A 19,074-nucleotide genomic window follows, 5' to 3' on the forward strand; every position below is an offset into this window, starting at 1 on the left:
AGGATTTTATACGTGCCCAATGTCATGATACACCTACAGCTCTGCCCAAAAAAGGGCTTTATCTTAGTCCCTAGCTGGTCTCCTGTGCCTCTTAGTGACAAGTTTGTTGGCCATTATATCGGAATATAATGTGGGTGACTAGGCCAGTGAAAAGGAAGGCTGAGGTGTCAACCAGAGATGTTAGAGAAATCACATTTCTTAGGTTCCCATCCTTTTTCAATGCCTCTTTTTCTCTAACAAAAGAAAAGTCCTAAAGCATTTATGATTTTATTTTCACTTGACATATATTCAGGCTTACTTTTTATATCTGGTAATGTATTTCTGCTTTCTCATTTCACAGAATAAGAAACTGAGCCTCAGAAAGGTTAAATTACATTATCTAAGGTCATGTAGCTGGTGGTTTGAGCTGGGATGTGAATTCAAATCAGTCTGATTCCAATTCCTGCGCCTCTTACCTTGCCATTAATCACTGATAACATGCATCCCTTAATTGCTGTTTAAAATATCTCAGATTTTATGTTTTTAGAAAACATGATCAAAATAAGGGGGATGACAAATATGAAAACTACCTTTTCTTGAATGTCTTTGTTGTTTTGAATCCAGATCAATCTGTGGTTAAGATAAAGCAGTGGTGATGAAGGGAAGGGATTGGAGGGACGCATGGGGCCTCCCCCATGAAAACAGTCTCCATCACCACTACCACTAGAAGATTCTACTGGAGTGACTCTGACTTCCTTTATTCCTTTCTCTCCTATACCTCATCATCCCCAGCTGTTGGGAAGCACTATTAAGAAGGCAGTGGGACTTGGTAATGAAGTTAGATATTCACCCATGAATATGGGGAATTACCTTTTGATACGGAAAAGAAAAAGCGAGTGGCAGCCCCGAACCTCTACTGGAGGTTTTCTTGGCGTCATGAGAGTTTTAATATCAAATGGTAAGAGATTTTCTGTTGGAAAGAGTGCTGTTTTTTTAATAATTGGTCCTCTTCCTTCAGGTTGCCTCTCTACCTCACATCATGATCAAGAGGGGGGAAAGGGTTGATGGGGAGAGAATGATAATCAGAGATGCCAACAAGATGAGCTTCTGTAAGTGCAGCTTGCAGTCTCTATTCCTCATTAAAGAGTCTATCATTTATCATTATTGGCAAGAAAAGGAGCTGCCACTGAGACCAACAGTGGATAAAAAGTAGCTGATCCAAGGGCTGCCGCTGCTTCCCCTGCAGGGATCAGAAAAGGAACTGCCACATCCTTCAGGCCCCTCATAAATTCCTAGGGGTGACCATGATCTGAATTGTTCCCCCCTAAGGAGAAAAGCATACAGTAAAAGAGATGCTGGTACTTTCTGAATTTGAACAAATGAAAGCATGATACAGTGTTTTGTTTTGATACATAACAGACGTAGCAATGGCTCCTCAGGCTTTGTTCATTGATTCAAGTCCTAGTCCAAAAATGCATTCTCACGGGAAGGATCACCAAAAGGTAGTTATAGGTCTTGCCCAAGCCACAGACTCCAAGGACATCTAGGGTTAGTGCCTCTATGAAGGTATAGTGCCCTACATAAGCAAAGCAATGAATGCTTCCTTGTTGTACCCTCACTGCTTTTGATATTTCCGATAAAGTTGGTGGCAGAGGCATTTCAGAAGTAGTTTGAATAGGAGTTTCTTACTTCTACTTTGATGCTTAAAAGTATATTGCTGCAAGACCATCAGCTAAAGTGAGATGTCTACTAACAAAAAAAAATTAATAACTTTATAGATATTTTGTATTGCCTTTTGAAGAAAAACCCTAAACCAGGTTGAAAGCTATACAGTATATCTAATCTATTACTTTCTGTTTTATTCCCCATATTATTATTTTAACTTGTTTTGTAGTCATTTTACTTTTTCAGCAATTGAAATTAATACATGAAATGCAGTTTTTACATTGAGCAAGAAAAGCTTTTGCTTTAAGAAATGCCAAGTCCCTACCCTGAATCCTTGGGCTCTAACCCTATGTCCATACGTTCCTGGACAATGCCTCAAGGTAAAAAACAAAGATTTATTCTGTGCTCAGTGTCTGATTTGAAATATTCAGAATATAGACTTACTCAGAGCTTGGAAGCTGGTTTAATACATGTGCCAGCCATCCTGAAAGACATGTCAGTAGGCTCTGTACCCCGGCATTTGTTTTAGAAATAATTGCATGCAAATGTAGTTTAACATCTGTACTATGTCTCTTAATCCTAACCAGGCATTTTCCATTAGATGTACTCTGAAAATCACATTAAGAAAAATATATCATCTGTGAAATTGTATTCTGAATGCCCCAAATAGCAAAGAAAGGGGCAGTATCCAGTTAAATCTAATGTGAAGCATTCCTTTTTTCTCCTGAATCCCAAATTTTAAAATGTTTATTTCATTTCTCTTAGTGCTGCACTATAAAATTGAAATGAGATTTTCTGTTTTCCAAATTTTTCCATTTAGCTTACCACAAAAAACTCTCTTGAAGATGAAACTATACTGCTATGTAAAATTTCCTTAATTTTTGCTTGGTAATACAGAATGTAAGTTAGTTTATGTTGGTACCTTTATGGGAATGCAATTCAGATAAGTTACATTTTAGTACATTGTATTCTTGGAAGCAGAATTTTCCAAGTGGAATTTTGTTACTGAACTGACTTTAAACATACTATAATTTACTCATGTACTTAAAAAATTAGGGAAAGAATATTAAGGAATAAAACATATGCAGAGTCCTAGGAAAGTAACTGACTGGAAGGAAGAGGAAGGGGAGTTCCTGGAAAAAAAGTTATTTCTTGCCATCATTGAGATTTAAAAGAATATCTTGTGCTCTTCTGCATTGGTCACAGTTACTACTTCAAGACTGTAGTAATATGACTCTAAATACCTAAGAAATGTGTTCATGTATTTGACCCTTCATTTAATCCTCCAAGCGAAAATCAGGTGGTGTGCACATGTAATTATGAGAAATTTGAAGCACCTAAAGGCCACTTTGCTTTCCATGATGCACTTGGAGATCTGGCTTCTGACTCTCTGTCTCCATCCCTGCCACCCTCTCTTGCCTAGCACTATTTTCTCTGACGTTGCTGGATTATCAGTGTTTCTCTGAATGATGCAGGGGCCCCTGTATCTTCAAGACTTCATAACGGCTGCTTCTTTGGTCTTGAATGCTTTCCACCTACACCCACCTCACACCCATTTGTATACTAATGTCCATTTATTATCACCTAGTCTAAAATACTTTGCTATCCACTGTCTGCCATGTAAGTACTAAGTACCCTTCCTCTGTACTCCCATAGAACCCTGTGCATCTATCTGTCATAGCACTTATTATGATACCCTTCACTCGTAGTTTGTCTTCCCAATTCTTCTCTAACCTCTTTGGGTTAGGGACTCCTACTTAACCCTGCATCCCCATTCTTAACCTAGTAAGTAGTTTTCCGTAGTATCCTGCAGAAGTGAGAGAGAACCCCACCCAAAATTTAGTTTAGATGTCGAAGCTGATGACACTCAACACACCAAGAGAATTTGAGAGAAATTTGATTACTCACATGGGAGACGCTGGGGGAGAACCAATGGGGCACAAGCAGGTCCAGGCTGGCTTGGGATAGTAGAGGGTGTAGGCTGGGTCTGTATAATGGCTATGGGGCGAGCTGGGGAAAAGATCACTTGAACAAGTGTTTTAAATTTCCCTCCAGTGGCAAAGGTGGAGGTGCATGCACAAGTTTTCTGTCCAGATGTGGAGCCATAGGGGAAAGGGAGGTTGAGGCCTAAAAAGTCAACAGTCAGATAAGAAATGGAGTCAGACCCTTTACTGTAAGTGGCAACTAGATGGTCTTTAAATCTTTGGTGAATAAAATACTGAACGAACTACAGTCAGTCAGTAGCCCCCCATCATCAACAGGTAGCTTCAAGCACCTACAGGTCTTGTACACCATCCACTTCTTAATGCTTTCTCATTCAATAAGGAAAGTTGTTTTACCCAGGCCTGTTTCTTACCTGCTACTACCTCACCTAACCTCCTTAAGGCAACAAGAGACATCTGTATTTTCTTTTGACTACAGCAGAAAAAGAGCAGAAACCTAAGGACTATTACTCTTATGTGAGCATAAGCTACTTCTGCCTAGCCCCAATATACCCAGGGGGAAAATCCTATGCATAGAATCCATCTTCTTTATCTATTAAGTAATTACTGTATAACTTAAAATGCTGTCTTCCATTCTCCACGATGATCATGAGAAATCCAGCTCCCTGTTTTATTTTATTTTTTTAAGAAGAGCTTAACATATTCTCTTGAACAAAGCAAACAAGCATAGAACAAAAATAGAATATTCTACCAGTACTCTGCGTGAGTATCTCATGCCAGAAGTGTCTGTTGACTGCTGTCTTCATCTCCTCTTAGAATGTAATAAGTACATCACTTGTAGGAGCACTACAGGCATCTTTTGTTTTCCAATGACTTTAGGTGCATGAAAGACACTTGATTAACATCCCTGGAGATTCAAGTTGTCTAAGTAGTCAGTGGACAGGTGTAGGTCTTATTCTTCTCACAGACGGCGCCGGGTCATCTGCCCCATCCTTGAGCTCAGCCTCACCTCTGCAGACAGCTGGGCTCTGTGGATGAGAGGTGTCCATATCTTTTCTATTCCTTGCTCCTCTGCTGAGGTTTCTAACAAGGGTGCCAATTAGTGCCAGTTATGATGGCAGCTTTCTGAGGTGAATAAGAAGGGGACTGACGAAAACCAGGGTGAAAAATCTGAGTTCGACACTGTTATATTGTGTAATCTTTGTTAATTCTTCAGTTCTTTTAAGCTGTGAAATGGGGATCGAATTTATTTTAGAAATGTCAGTGGATTTAATTGATGAATATTAAGTACTGTACAATCTCAAATCCTCCAAATATGTGGTATGTGGATTGAGACAACAGCCATCACTAAACTTTCTTTGCTAGTGTTTACCTACCCTTTCTTTTCTTAAAAAAGGAAAAGAAATAATTTAGAATCTGTTGAACAAGGAAAAACAAATGAGTATGTAATCTTAAATTATAAAAATAAAAATCCTAATGCCCATCAAGAATGAATACATTAATAAATGTACCTGTGCAGATATTTTAAAATTTAACCTAATGTTTTATTTTGCCATTTTTATATATTAAACTGTGTTTTGCAGAATAGAAAGTCTGATTATACAAGCTGACATTTTAGGAGAGGAAAAGATTTATAAAGCTGACATTATGACAGCAATTTGTGATTACTTCACTTAATTTTGCAACTAGTAAAACATGAGGTGGCCAAGATCATGACTTCCAGCCTTATCTTTTGTCTCTTTTGTCTTTGGATTATAACCTAAAATTTGCTCCAAAACTTAATTTAAAGGCTATCAAAGTTTAATCCTAATTTTGGCAGTGAGATCATTGATTGAAACATTTTGAAGTATTCTTGTTAGTTTATTTCTCTGGCTTCAAGTCACTTAAACATACAACTTAAACAAAAAAGTGGGATCTGTTCAAAGATACAGAATTGGTCACAAAATCCAAGGGAAAATGAAACAAAAATCTGGTCACAGAAAGATAAGAAGCAAAAGCAAGATCGTTGGACAGGCTCTGTGGGGTCCCAGCATTAGGTTGGATGAATTCCTGTTCATTATTCTCAAGAATCAGTTGGAATCAGAGGGAATCTGATTGGCCTATTTGTAGCAGCCACCTACCCTTGAGCCAGTCCTACCAATTTGCATATGATGTTGGGAGCTGGGGTGCAGAATGGGGATGGTCCCCCAAGAAAAACTTTGGTGTTGTTAGCAAAAAGAGGAATAGATTCCATGTAGGGAAGATCAACAGATTTCCTCTGTAGTCACTGAGCTGGTTTGCTACAAGATTGTAGCATGGTCTCGACAATAGTTTTTTTCTCAAAGAACTCTACTCTTCCAACAGTAAGGAAACACATAGCAATAGGGAACTGTAGGGAAGTAGCACCTAGTAACACATTTGTACGTGCAGATTCACTAATACATATGTTCCTAAGGATTATATAAAAATCAAATTTATTTTAGACGAGTTCTCTTTCTGTTTACATAAATACAACCTTAACTACATTTTTATTTTGAATAATTAAGGAAATAGGAATCCCTAATTTAATTTCATAAATTTGGACTTTCATGTTGAGTTTATTACCAGTGAATGTTATAATTTGGCATGTTTATCAAGGAAAAGAAAATATACTATTTTAAAAAATTTACACTGGGGCTTCCCTGGTGGCGCAGTGGTTGAGAGTCCGCCTGTTGCTGCAGGGGACGCGGGTTCGTGGCCAGGTCCGGGAAGATCCCACATGCCACAGAGCGGTTGGGCCTGTGAGCCATGGCCGCTGAGCCTGTGCGTCCGGAGCCTGTGCTCCACAATGGGAGAGGCCACAACAGTGAGAGGCTCGTGTACCGCAAAAAAAAAAAAAAAAAAAAAAATTTACACTGATCCATGAAGAAAACAAGCAGAAAATTATAAACTTTTAATAATCAGTACCTTCAACAATATTCTGTATGTCCTTGGACCAATTTTTTAAAATCAGTCTGAGTTAGTAGACCTAAGGAATCCCCATTCTGATCATAAGCACTGCTCTTCCTTGTCATCCTCTCCACATCACCACGCCCATGCCCACCTACATGGCTTCCTGATCCAACTGTATCCCATGATTAATGATGACATTAAAGAAACTCTCGCTATTTTGTATCGTTCACTCTGACCTTGCTCTCCATTCTCCAAACTGTGGCTTTCCTTACTCCTACTCCCAAGCAAGCTACTGGATATTGCTACAGAAAATCACAGTATCAGGCAGTATTGAGTCCACAACTTCACCTTAGCCTTCATCCCTGTTTAGCAATCGTTTCTAAACTCCTCACTCCCCCCTCCCTACACCAGCTTCCTGCCTTAACTGTCCCCTTTCAGCTCCTACATCTCACATCGAGCCCCTAGTCCCAGTGACTTTGTCTCCTCCTTCAGAGATAAAATTCAGAGGCCACCAAGTAAGATCTCCCTCTGCCTCTCTCATCTCCACTCCTAAAACAAACTCATATTGGCACCTCTCTTTATGCCCTTTTGTATCACAGTGAGATCTTTTCTCCAAGGCCAACTTGATACCTGCCCTGCCCAGCCTTTCCTACGACCTTGTCATGTCAGCCTCACAGCTGCTCTCCTGTATCTTCAGTCTCCCATTTTCTGTGAGTCTTCCTGTCTTTAAAAACCAAACACCCACAAAACAAAATCTTATTTGAACCTTTGTTTTATATCAGGCACTCTTCCTAACCCACTCCTTTCCTTCATCATTAAACTTTTGGAAAGAATTGGTTACCCTTCAATCTCTGTTCCTTCTTTGACTTATTATATTATGTCTCTATCACCACGCCCATTCTGAAATTATTCTTTTGAGTATCACTGACAACCTCTGAGAGTTGTATTCAAGTCAAAGTCCCATCCTACTAGACCCTGTCAGAACACTTGAGACATTTGACACCAGTCCTCTTAATTTGGTGGCTTTCCTCATCTCTGTCCATAACTTTTTATGTTCAATTGTTATATCAGTGGAGCTAAACTCTGGCTGCACATCATCATTACCTGAGGTGCCTGAGCGCCATCCAAGCCTAATACAATCAGAAGCTGAAGGTGGTGGAGCCCAGCATCAGTATTGACTCAAAGCTCCCCAGGTGATGCTAGCACATGGCACAGGTTGAGAACCATTCCTTTAGATGATCTCAGTGACAGAACTTATCCACTTCCTGTGGGGTCACCACCACAGAAGGTCTCAGATCTCTATATATCTTGCCTTGTCTCCTGAACTTGAGGCTTATGCTATACTCAAATGTTTGCTAGAAATAACTACCTGGATGTCCTGCAGTGAGATCTAGTATAGTATTTCTAGTATTTCCAGTTAAAGCACATTCTCCTGTATTCCTTAAAAACCATTTTTTCTTGCATCCTCTTATCTTGCTGGTGACATCACAGCCTACTCGCAGTGTCCCTTATCCTTCACTCTCTCACTCTATCACTCAGGTAGTCTTCAGATCCTTGGAAATCAGCCTTTCCTCAAATTCAGTCTCCTGTTCTTACTTTCAGTGCTCTTCATTCAGCCCAGACCATAAATAACTCTCTGGTGAACCTTTGGGCATCTTAGGCTACCATCTACCAGTTTTTCCCAATTCCAGTCTAAGCCCACACCCTCATGCTTTTCTCTTGTCTCCTTAAAAGAAAATTTGCTCGGGCTTCCCTGGTGGCGCAGTGGTTGAGAATCTGCCTGCTGATGCAGGGGACACGGATTCGAGCCCTGGTCTGGGAGGATCCCACATGCCACAGGGCAACTAAGCCCGTGAGCCACAACTACTGAGCCTGCGCATCTGGAGCCTGTGCTCCGCAACAAGAGAGGCCGCGATAGTGAGAGGCCCGCGTACTGCGATGAAGAGTGGCCCCCTCTTGCCACACTAGAGAAAGCCCTCGCACAGAAACGAAGACCCAACACAGCCCAAAATAAATAAATAAAAAATGGATGGAAGTGAAATTTAAAAAAGAAAAGAAAAGAAAATTTGCTCCTGCCCTTTACCTCAGGACATGACAGAAATTCCTTTTGTCTGATGGGCAGAACTTTTCATAGTCCCAGCTTTCCAGTCTTCTCTCTCACCTCCGTCCTCATCCATACCACACTCCAGCCATAGCCACATGATCACATTTCTCAAGTACAATTCTAAATCTTTTGGATTCTCCCTTTCTTCCTTTCCACGTCTTTCTTTTTAGAGTAATAAATTCCTCATTCTTAATACATTCTTCCAGTACAATGGAACTGTACTTTTTACCTCTTCAACAATACGTTTCTCTCTAATGTTGTCTCAACCTAGGATCCATGGGTAGAATTCAGGAGGTCTATGAATATGAATGGAGGAGAAAGTATTCTCACTTTCACTTCTAATTAAAACTTCATATTTTCTTCTATTATGAATGTAGGTAACAAACCACAATAGTATTGGCAGTATCTGTGACATCGTCCTCAAAAAAAAAATTACAGATGTTTTCATCTGTTGGCAAAAATATCTAGAAACATTAGTTATGCTTATTACTACTTAAAAATTAGAGTGGTTATTAAACCTGACATTGTATCTTATTATTTAATGTATTTACAGAGAAGCACATTTAGTAATATTTCACAAGTGTGGCTTTTTAAATATTTTGAAATCTGAATTTCAACATAACTGATTTCCTTTCTAACTTCTTACATTTTATTTTATGCAATTAAATTTTTTTCTGAGGAGGCCATTCTTGACTTGAATGGAGTGTCAAAGGGTTCAAGATGCAAATGGCACTTACTCAGTTGTATCCTAGTTTACAAGGCTTTTCCTCCCGCTCTCCTCTGAAACCAAGGACAATTTTCATTCATTTTTATATCCACGTGGCTAACATAATTTATAGCACACAGTAGGTACTGAAAAATGTTCACTGACTGAATAATGGAATAAAAGAATGAGAAATTACCTGTCCCACAAATATCCTGAACACAGAAGACAATATTTCTCAAAGTGTAATCATGGAAGCTCTAAATCACAATCACCAAGATGCTTGTTAGAATGCATATTCATGGGCCCTATCTCAGATCTTTTGAATCTGAGTCCCTAGAAGTGTAGAATTTTCGATTATAACAGTTCATGCTAACGTTTGAGAACCTGTTCCAGTAGGCTATTGTGATGCACAGCAGCCTTAAAAAATAAATAAAAGCATGAGCTTTTGTAAATAATTTCAGCTCCCTGGGCTCTATTTTCTTTCTCTGCGAAGTGATTCTTTAATGGCTGCATCCTATTCTCCTCAATACCATATGGGTTTTGTAGTCAGTGCCACAGAAGGAAGTAAGGCAGGACTTGCTCCTTGTTCAGAATGAAGAATGAAGAGTCTTCGGGCATGTGCTCATACTGGTTTGGTCCTGTGGGGTACATGGTCCCTGCACCTCGTTGACTGACTCCAAACAATATACCACCTACTCAGATCCACTGGTCTTATGAAATAATGTTTGCCAGACAGCAGTTCTCTTTTCTTCACCTCCTCTGTCAGGGCTAGGCAGCTTTTAGTCTGTTTTTCGGAGGTGGGCTGGGGATAGACGAAGTAATTTGAATTTGCAAAGCCAACACATATCACCCTGGCACAACTCTGGCCCCACTGTCCCTGGGACAGTCTCCATCAGATGTGATGAACGGCCTAAAGATAGCCAACCAAGCCAACAAACAGAACGGTTAGAGTGGAGGGAAGGCCAGTTAACCGTTTAATTTTATTCCTGTTTCATACTAGGTCAAGAGTATCCACATTTCTTTAAAAAAAAAAAAAAGGGCTTCCCTGGTGGCGCAGTGGTTGAGAGTCCGCCTGCCGATGCAGGGGACGTGGGTTCGTGCCCCAGTCCGAGAGGATCCCACGTGCCGGGGAGCAGCTGGGCCCGTGAGCCATGGCCGCTGAGCCTGCGCGTCCGGATCCTGTGCTCCGCAGTGGGAGAGACCACAGCAGTGAGAGGCCCGCGCACCACAAAAAAAAAAAAAAAAAAAAAAGAGTATCCACATTTCTTGACTGGCCGAACACTATTTTAAAATTTTTGCACCTTTAAAATGTAGATCACTATTCCATTCAGATATCATTTTACCCCAAATTTTATAAGACACTAAAGTTTTAAACATATTAAAGAAAAATTTGATCCCATTTTCAGCCAGCTTCAAGAAAAATTATAATTTAAAAATATTTTCATTCATTAGGAAAGATCAATATATAATACTTTCCTATTTTTCTATGAAAATATACCTTCATCAACTTTGCAAAAATTATATTATTTCTTAGAAGTCACTTCACCTTGTCACTGAATGCAGACACCCTCATATTAACTTTTTGCTTTGCCACACCAGGTTTCTAAAGAGAAAAAATATTTTTTATTCATATGGAAGAGGCTTTGATTTGTATCATGAAGTCCAACAGGAGACGGAAAGCTATTTGAATGCGGATAGAATGTCTTGGGAATTTTTGCATCCTTTACAGCGTGTTTTATACACAGTAGGACTTTAATAATTTTTTATTTGAAAGAAATTGAATGTTCTGAAGCAATAATGATAGCTAATAAATATTAACTACATAGCTAAGAAACATTAGGTATATGGGTACCAGCACTATTCTAAGTACTTTATAAATCAGTGTATTTAACAACCCTAGGACGTTGTTACTTACTACCCCCTTTCTAGAGAGAGAGGCCAGAAGAGCGAAGTAACTTGCTCAAGGTCACACTACTAGCAAGTGTTGAGTCAGGATCTGAACCCTGGCAGACTGTCTCCAGAGCTAGTATTCTTATTTCCAACACTGAACACTGAAGTCTTTATTGTTTTAACAGAAAATTGCAATGATCCATATTTAACAGAAGAATAGTTTCCCTCTGAAGTTAATGTTGAAAGCCCATTCCAGTACACTGTCCTGGCCTTTTCACTGTTAAAAGGTTCTTTGGTGCTTATTTGAAACAGATGCAAACACTTAAAACATCGATTCACATTGTGTTGCCCTGTGATTTGCTAGATTATGTCAGGTTTCCTCCAGGAGACCCATTTCTAAATGACTGTCTGATTTCATTCGCCTTGCCACTCCTTCACAGACCTGCAGCTTCATGGATCTGTTCAAGCATGGTTGGTCGGAGGTTGATTAGTGCGTCTCTTGCCAACATTCTGTCTCCTTCTGTTGTAGAAAGCTCTAGGACAGCCAGGAGAAGCAGCTGGGTGGGTTTTTCAAAGCAGTTTCTTCAACCAGGCTTTTTGGCAAGACTTGATGACGGGCTAATGGCAGTGCAGAGTTTATTCTCACATACTTTTAACTCCTGGAGTTATTAGTTGGGAGTTACTTAAAAGCCTGTGCCTTTCAAATGGTTTGCTTTTTTCCAGGGTATTGTTCTTCAGTAAACATAAGATTAAGTTGACTTTCTCTGTTCATAAATTTTGCTTTTTAACTCTATTTCTATTCCTTGCTCAACTCTTTTGATTATTTAAACTGTATATATCTTATAATTTCTATTCCTTGCTCAACTATTTCTATTCCTTGCTCTATTTCTATTTCTATTCCTTGCTCAACTCTTTTGATTATTTCAACTGTATATATCTTATAATTTTGCATGCAAAATGACAGGGCAGAAATGTCACTGTGTGTCCTTAGTGTGGGACAGTCCTATCTCTTTTGTCCCTAAAGATAGATTAATGACAGTATCATTTTAATGTGCTGTATTTTTATCTATGGTAACAGGAATGATTTGGCATTGTCAGGCAATGGTTGCTTTGGTCAAACAAAGTTTCTGATGAACAAAAATATGTCATGGCTTCAGAAGGTCCTTCAGAATCTTGTTTTATGTCAAAGTTATCTCAATGGTTATCAGTTAAAATCATATTGGGGAAATGTTTGAGACACAATTAAAGAAGATATGTTTGGATTATACTTAGATTTACTGAAATTACGTTTCTGAGTCATGTGAGCTGAGAATGGAGAATATTCTCTCTCACAGTGAAGCTTCAGGCTACGCCCATCACAGAGCTCCAATCTGTAGAGGAAAAGTAGCAAAAATCTCCTTCTTATAATGAAATCCTTCTGATAATTTTGGCACCTGTATCCTTTAAATGATGCCTACAGCATTTTATGTCATAACATCTTTTGTGTATTTTTATCAGTGTACTTGTACCTGCTCTGGAAGTGTCCTGTTTCTTAATCATCTCTATATCCTCCCTTCAGACTCTGTGCTTGGGATGGCAGATCTTCAGCACCTGACATGTTTTGTCTATGTTAGACACAAAGTACAATATTTAATTTGGGTGCTCTTGAAAGAGCTTAAGGTGATGTTGCTTATTTATGAAGTTTCATTTTCTGTACTAAATATAGTGTCGTGGCACCTTTGGAGTTCTCATGATGCTCACTGATTTTTGGTTTTAGGTAGATGAGTGTCGATCTGAGGATTTTTTGTTAATCTGGTTCGTTGCTGTGGTTCGGAGTAGCATTTCATTCCTTTTTTTTTTAGGATGCTTATGACCTCCTTAAATAGCAGTCCAAAAATCGTGTGGCTTGTTTTGATTTTAACCAAAGTTACAGCTGCCTAGCTGTAAAGCAGTCAGTTTCTCTTATTATGACTAGTTCTTCAACTTGTACTGTTTTAAATTGCCTGCAATTAGCATATTTCAACCTTATTTTTAGGTTTAAATTGCAGTGTGAGAGTGTACTCTCCTCTTAGCTAATTAGTGCTATCAAGGAACAGTAGGTTACCTCATTAGTACCATGTGCATTTAATTAAAGAAGAGAAAATTGGAGTTAACCTCATAGTTAATATTTTCACAGAGTGCTTCAATGCCAACACCTTCAATTGGAGTCACACCCCTGTGTATCTAATTATGCACTGGTGCCAAATAAGGTTAGCAAGGGTACTACAAGGCTGTTGACAAAATAATTTAGATGAAAAAGTGTTTGTTGGATTCTGACAGTAAAATATAACTTGAACGTTTTTTCTTCATCCTCATCTGCCAGCATCAGGTGACATACTTCTTCATAGGAAATTGAAGGGAAAGAATATTTTGGAAGCCATTTTTTTTTCTGTTTAAATTAATGTTGCTCTTATCTTGAAGAAAATGGCATATAGTCATGTAAAGCATGTACAATCCGTTTCTCAAACAGATCCCCTGAACTTCAGAGATGTATTTGAAAAGAATTATTTATAAGATGTAATATTTACATGCATCAAACCACTACAAATACTCCCTGACACCCCTACCACATCCCTCCTTGCTTTTCTTGTTTTCTGATATAATTTCCCTTGTGTATCTTATGAATGGGGATCATCCTTTCATATCATACATGAAGTCTAAGGATGTGTTGTCACATGGTCTACACAAATGCAGTGTAATCCTTTTGCCCTTCAGACAAAATCTTTTGAAATGTCTGATGCTACTTAGGTAAAAAATGACATTCCATGTCATTTATCAATAAATAATCACTTTGCTTTTACAGATAAAAACGCAAACTATTCATTTGCGTGTATAGAGTAATTTTCAATACAAATGACACAATTCAACAGGTTTTAACAGAGATTACTAAGTTTAGCTCCATAGTCTTAAATATGTATTTAATGGCAATATTTGTGTTATAGTAATGCAGAGCCAAGGCAGTTTATTTAAAGGGATTCTTATGATTGTTCTCACATTTCATGACAAGACAGGATTTATGTTCATTCGTGTTTGTTATAATTGACTACAAGTCAACAGTTAGCTTTTTCAAAAAGAGATAAAGTTTTAGGGACAAATAGCATGCCATACTCTAAAATCACAGTACCATTTAAAGCTATAGGAATATTTATTAATAAACATTGGCCATAATTTTAGCTTAGAAGTGGGAAGTGAGGCTCCTAAGTCAGTATCCTGGTAGATGATCGGTAATTTTTGGTTAGTGGTTATTTCGTATGTTCAAATATTCAAATTAACATCTGCCAAATTATTCCTGTTTTTTCAATTTTATTTAATACTATTATTAGCTGTGAGACAAAGGTGGAGTAGTCTTGCCTAGGTCAACCTACCAAGATAATAATCCAAATAATATTTTCTTAAATGATAATGTACATTATTAGCGTTAAGCCTTAAGATTGGGAAAAAAAAAAAAAAAGCCAACTCCTGATTCTCTTTGTTTAATCTAGGAATTGCTTCCAGAAACAAAATTATGTGTCTGTGGCCACTCTTCTGGTGATGGGCATCCTCACAACACATTTGCAGTAAGTTACACTGGGCAATTAGTAATTCAGCTACTATGCACAAGGCCATAGACCCAACCCTGCTAAAGAGATGGTCTGTGATTTTCTATCAGCCACTACCTTCCATTGATGCAGGTGATCAAGAGATGACTAATGTTAAGGCACAGATGTAATTAGTTTGTTTTCTATTACTTCTTATATTCTTGCTTCAATTATGTTTCATCAGATATACATACAGTTCACCGTTTCTGTGAGTTGATGGCGTTAAAGTTTAACATATATATGAGAGCATATGGCTTTTTCACCTCTGTACTTTTCTTGAACCACTACACTTTTCTCGAACAGATTTAGGAATAATTTGATGAGATGGTATTGATATGCATCAAATAAGTGCATTGAGACTATGGATAGATACAATACATATTTTAGGGAAAAGTTCCTGTTCCACGTTCTGCAAGTTACCATATAAATATGCCAAGGCCTCTTTTTACATATTCTGTCACTAGAGTGTAATTTGTCTCTTTAGACTATAATATCCAATGAAAATTACTTCCATGACCCAGTTCACATACTGGTTAGCCTTGGAAATGAATAACAATCTTGCAGTGGCCGTTCAAGAATTTTTAAATAGAGCAACTTCATGTTTCTGTTTACCATGGATACTACCTGTATTCCTAAGGAATCTCTAAATATGTAAGTCGTATATTTTCATATATAGAATTTTTGCTTGTTTCCTTAAGAATTGATGTACTTTTTTAGTTTCCATGGTCTAGAATATTCCTAAATTGACTCACCCAAAACTTATCTTTTTTTACTACCATATACCTAATATTTACTAATTTATGATTGGTAGAACACAACATAATTAATCTCATAGACAAATAATCAGTGTCTTCCTGAATGAAGAAGAAATATATAATTTCATACCTTAGTTGAAAAAACAAAAGATTTTTCTCAATAAAAATAGAGTCAAATTAACATGGGATGCTCTTCTTTGTGGAAAATATATAAACTTTAAACATTTTTTAAATGTTAGATGCAAAACAAAAATGGAAATGGAAATGGCAGTAACGTACTATTTTATGGAAATAGTGAATGCAGGGGATTGGTAATAAATTTTGCACATGAAATTAGGTTTCATAATGATCTGAAATTATCTAGTTTGGGATTTCATTCATTTTAATTCTAAAGTGTTTGCCCTTCTAAGCTTTCTTTACAATAATAACATTTGAAAAACTAGCAAAGATTAAAAAGCAGTGTTAAGGTTTGCTGAAATTATGTAAATTTATGTGAAAGACTAAAATAATCTTAATTTCTAGGTTTTCTCTGTATGTTTTGAAGAAAATAAATTTAAGTCACACTTCAAAAATAACTATATTTTAACTTAGTAAAGAAGATTCATTCAAAATTATACTTAAAAAAATAGTGCGTTAAAAATGGAACAGGCAGTATTCTTAATTGGTAACACTTTTTCCTAAAATAATTTCAATGGAAAAATTGTTTTCTTTAGACTGAAGAGTGAGATGGCTTAACCAATAATAGTGTTTGTTCTTTATGTAAATCTACTTCTACCATTTAAAAAATTATTATCTACTCTACTGATGGAAAAATAAATCTACAGCAACAGATCTTTATATTTTCATTGAAATGTTTTCAGAATAAAAACAAACGATGGAGAAATTAAATGAATGGCTCACAGGTGCCCTGCAGTTCCTCAATGGCAAGCCTGAATCTATAGCCCAATCTATAATCTATAATCTATAGTTTGTGATCACCAATGTATTGGTCTTTCCAGAGGTATGCCACATTGTTCATGGCTGCCTTGAATGCAGTGTTGAACAGGAGTCTGAGGTTGTGCCACGTGCCTGAGACTGCAGTTAGTCTCCAAGACAGAAAGAACAACAGGATAAATTAGTGAGGTCTGCTGTGGTTGGTGGGGGGAGAGAGCATGGCAGTGCATAGATCAGGTGTTTTCCATCCCTGCAGTGCACCAAACTAAATACTTCAAATTAGTCACTGAGTGACTTTGCAAATGATGGTTCTTGACTTCACAACACAAGGGAAACATTAAATACTAAGTAGGTGCTTATTTTCTTTATTGATTATATTAAACTTTCTGCAAGCTAAAATGGCTACATAATGTGATTTAAAACCAAGATGCAAGCTAAAACAAATACTATTTGTTATTCATAGTTGACAGTTTCTATGTGATGGTCATGGCTCTCTCTTAGTATTTGTTAAATTTTATAAGTACTAATATGCTGGGGTGGTACTCGACCACCATGAGATTACTGGTGGGATGGAAGGAACAAAGGTATAGAAAGAATAGATAGGCGTATCTAAAACCAGCCCTGTCCCTTTATAATCTATATACCTCACATTTATAATAAATTGTGAACCATTGTAATAGTTTTCTAAATTCTTAAGAGACCCTACATAATGCCCTATCAGTGGATTAACTTAATATCACACGTATTACTTCCATGATTGGTCCACCTTCACAAATAAAAAAACAAAATTTTCAGGCATGTGTTCTAAAGTGGCAGATTAAATTAATTTTACCCCCTTTCTCCTATAAGTTTATTAACAAGCCTGAAGTAAAGTACTATAAATCTCAGCGGGGGAAAGCCACTTACAATTACCAAATGTAGGTTAAAGCCCAAATTATCTTAAAGAAATAGTAATGTTACATAATGTTACGTGAGATTAAACGGATGTCAAAAGCTCTCCATCATATCATCTTCTTTCAGGTACTTATGGTGTCAGGTTCCTAACCAAAGATGCAATGAAAATATATTTCAAAGGGGTATTTTCTGGTGTTTTGGTCTGGAAGTAGCCAGAAGATGTTGGCCATCATCTAAGTATTGTGCCTCCTTATTATCATGTTGTTGAACAGTAGAGACACTTTTACGAACTCACTAATAGATTATGTTTATTGTGCCTCTACTAATTCACTGCTGTACTGGGCAGTAGTAGTTGTACTCACATCACGTCTACCTAAAACTTGTAATCTTAAATTCTGTTTCCTGCTTTTTGTAAAAGAAATGTTTGGGCTCCAGAGGTTGTACATTTAATATTCTAAGAGTAACAATTTAATACTCTTATTATAAGTTTGAATTTTATAGGAAAAAGCATTAAGTTCTGGCTTTAAAAAACAAGAAGATGAGTGTAAGTGAGCATCATTGTAAGAGATTTCTTTTCGATACTTGCTTTTCACCCTCAATTTTTTCAAATGATGTATATTTAACTCTAATCTGGAAAAATCTTCACTTATTTTACTTTTATTTCGAACTTTAGTAATGGAATTGGTGCCTTTCTTTTTTCCCTGAAATACCAAACAGCTTTACAAGTGGCTAATTCTGTCAAGATCCTAAATTTCACAACCTTTGGCTTCCCTACCACACAGTAGCAACCCAAGTTCACTCCTCAAGAAGTAGACCTTGTTGACACCTCATCTGCCTGAATGGCCTCATTAGCACCTACCTGCAGATAATATTATTGTTAGTCTTGCCTATAGGTTTTTACACCTATGTGAATACTATTTTACATAGGACTCTGCCTGTTAGCTCTAAGTGCTAAGGCCGTTAGGAGAATGCTCAGAGTCTTTGTCTTCTGGATCTTAATTTCAAAGCATTTACCACTGGGTCAAATGCATATCTTGATGAACAAAATTTGTTGGACCTATAAATTAAAAATAAGACTTGGCTGGTCTTGGTCTAGCAGTTTTATATCACATTCAAATTATATTGACCACATTGTCATCTTTTCCCCTACAGATCTTGATTCTGTTGTGACTGACTGCTGAATGTTTTATTTTGATGGGAATTGTGGATTGGAAGAAAGAAAAAAGGAAAAGAGGATAGTGACAGTTTTAAGTGTCTCTTATTTTCTGTTCCAAATTCATCTCTCTTTTTAGGCTTTACATAAATTCTGCCCAGTACCAAATACTCTGTCCCATGGGCTCTGGAATCAGCTTTCTAGTTGAATATTGGGCACATTACTTGACCTCTTTTAGCCTCATGCTCTCAATCTGTAAAATTAGGACAATAATAGTATCTGCCTCATAGGGTGGTACAGGGATTACATTTGATAGCCCCCAAAAGTACTGAGCATGATGACTAACACACAGGAAGTGTGCAGTAGGTGTTTGAGGCAGTATCTGTAGTATCATCAGTATACTCTTGCTTGGACCAAAGAGGCAATTCTGTTTGACATAAATTTAAATATGCATTTGGTATTAACACTAAGGGGCTTTGGGCATCACCTTATGCCATGAGCAGAACAGATGGAAATGTTCCTTCCTGAGAGGAAAGTCTTTATATT

At 37.5% G+C, this 19,074-nt stretch overlaps 1 protein-coding gene across 9 annotated transcripts in view; it reads left to right on the top strand.

The window, feature by feature from the left end:
* Positions 1-19,074, top strand: part of FOXP2 (forkhead box P2) — a 532,381-nt gene that overhangs the window by 398,817 nt on the left and 114,490 nt on the right. For 6 of the 9 annotated variants that reach the window (XM_060020757.1, XM_060020762.1, XM_060020763.1 and 3 more), the window contains one exon: positions 14,698-14,772. The exons of the other annotated variants lie outside the window; for them this stretch is intronic. In XM_060020757.1, coding sequence (XP_059876740.1) covers positions 14,698-14,772 — 75 coding nt within the window. The remainder of the gene's footprint in view (positions 1-14,697; positions 14,773-19,074) is intronic. 9 annotated transcript variants of the gene reach the window in all.

This window comes from Delphinus delphis, chromosome 9, assembly GCF_949987515.2.
Source record: "Delphinus delphis chromosome 9, mDelDel1.2, whole genome shotgun sequence".
Lineage (NCBI taxonomy): Eukaryota > Metazoa > Chordata > Mammalia > Artiodactyla > Delphinidae > Delphinus > Delphinus delphis.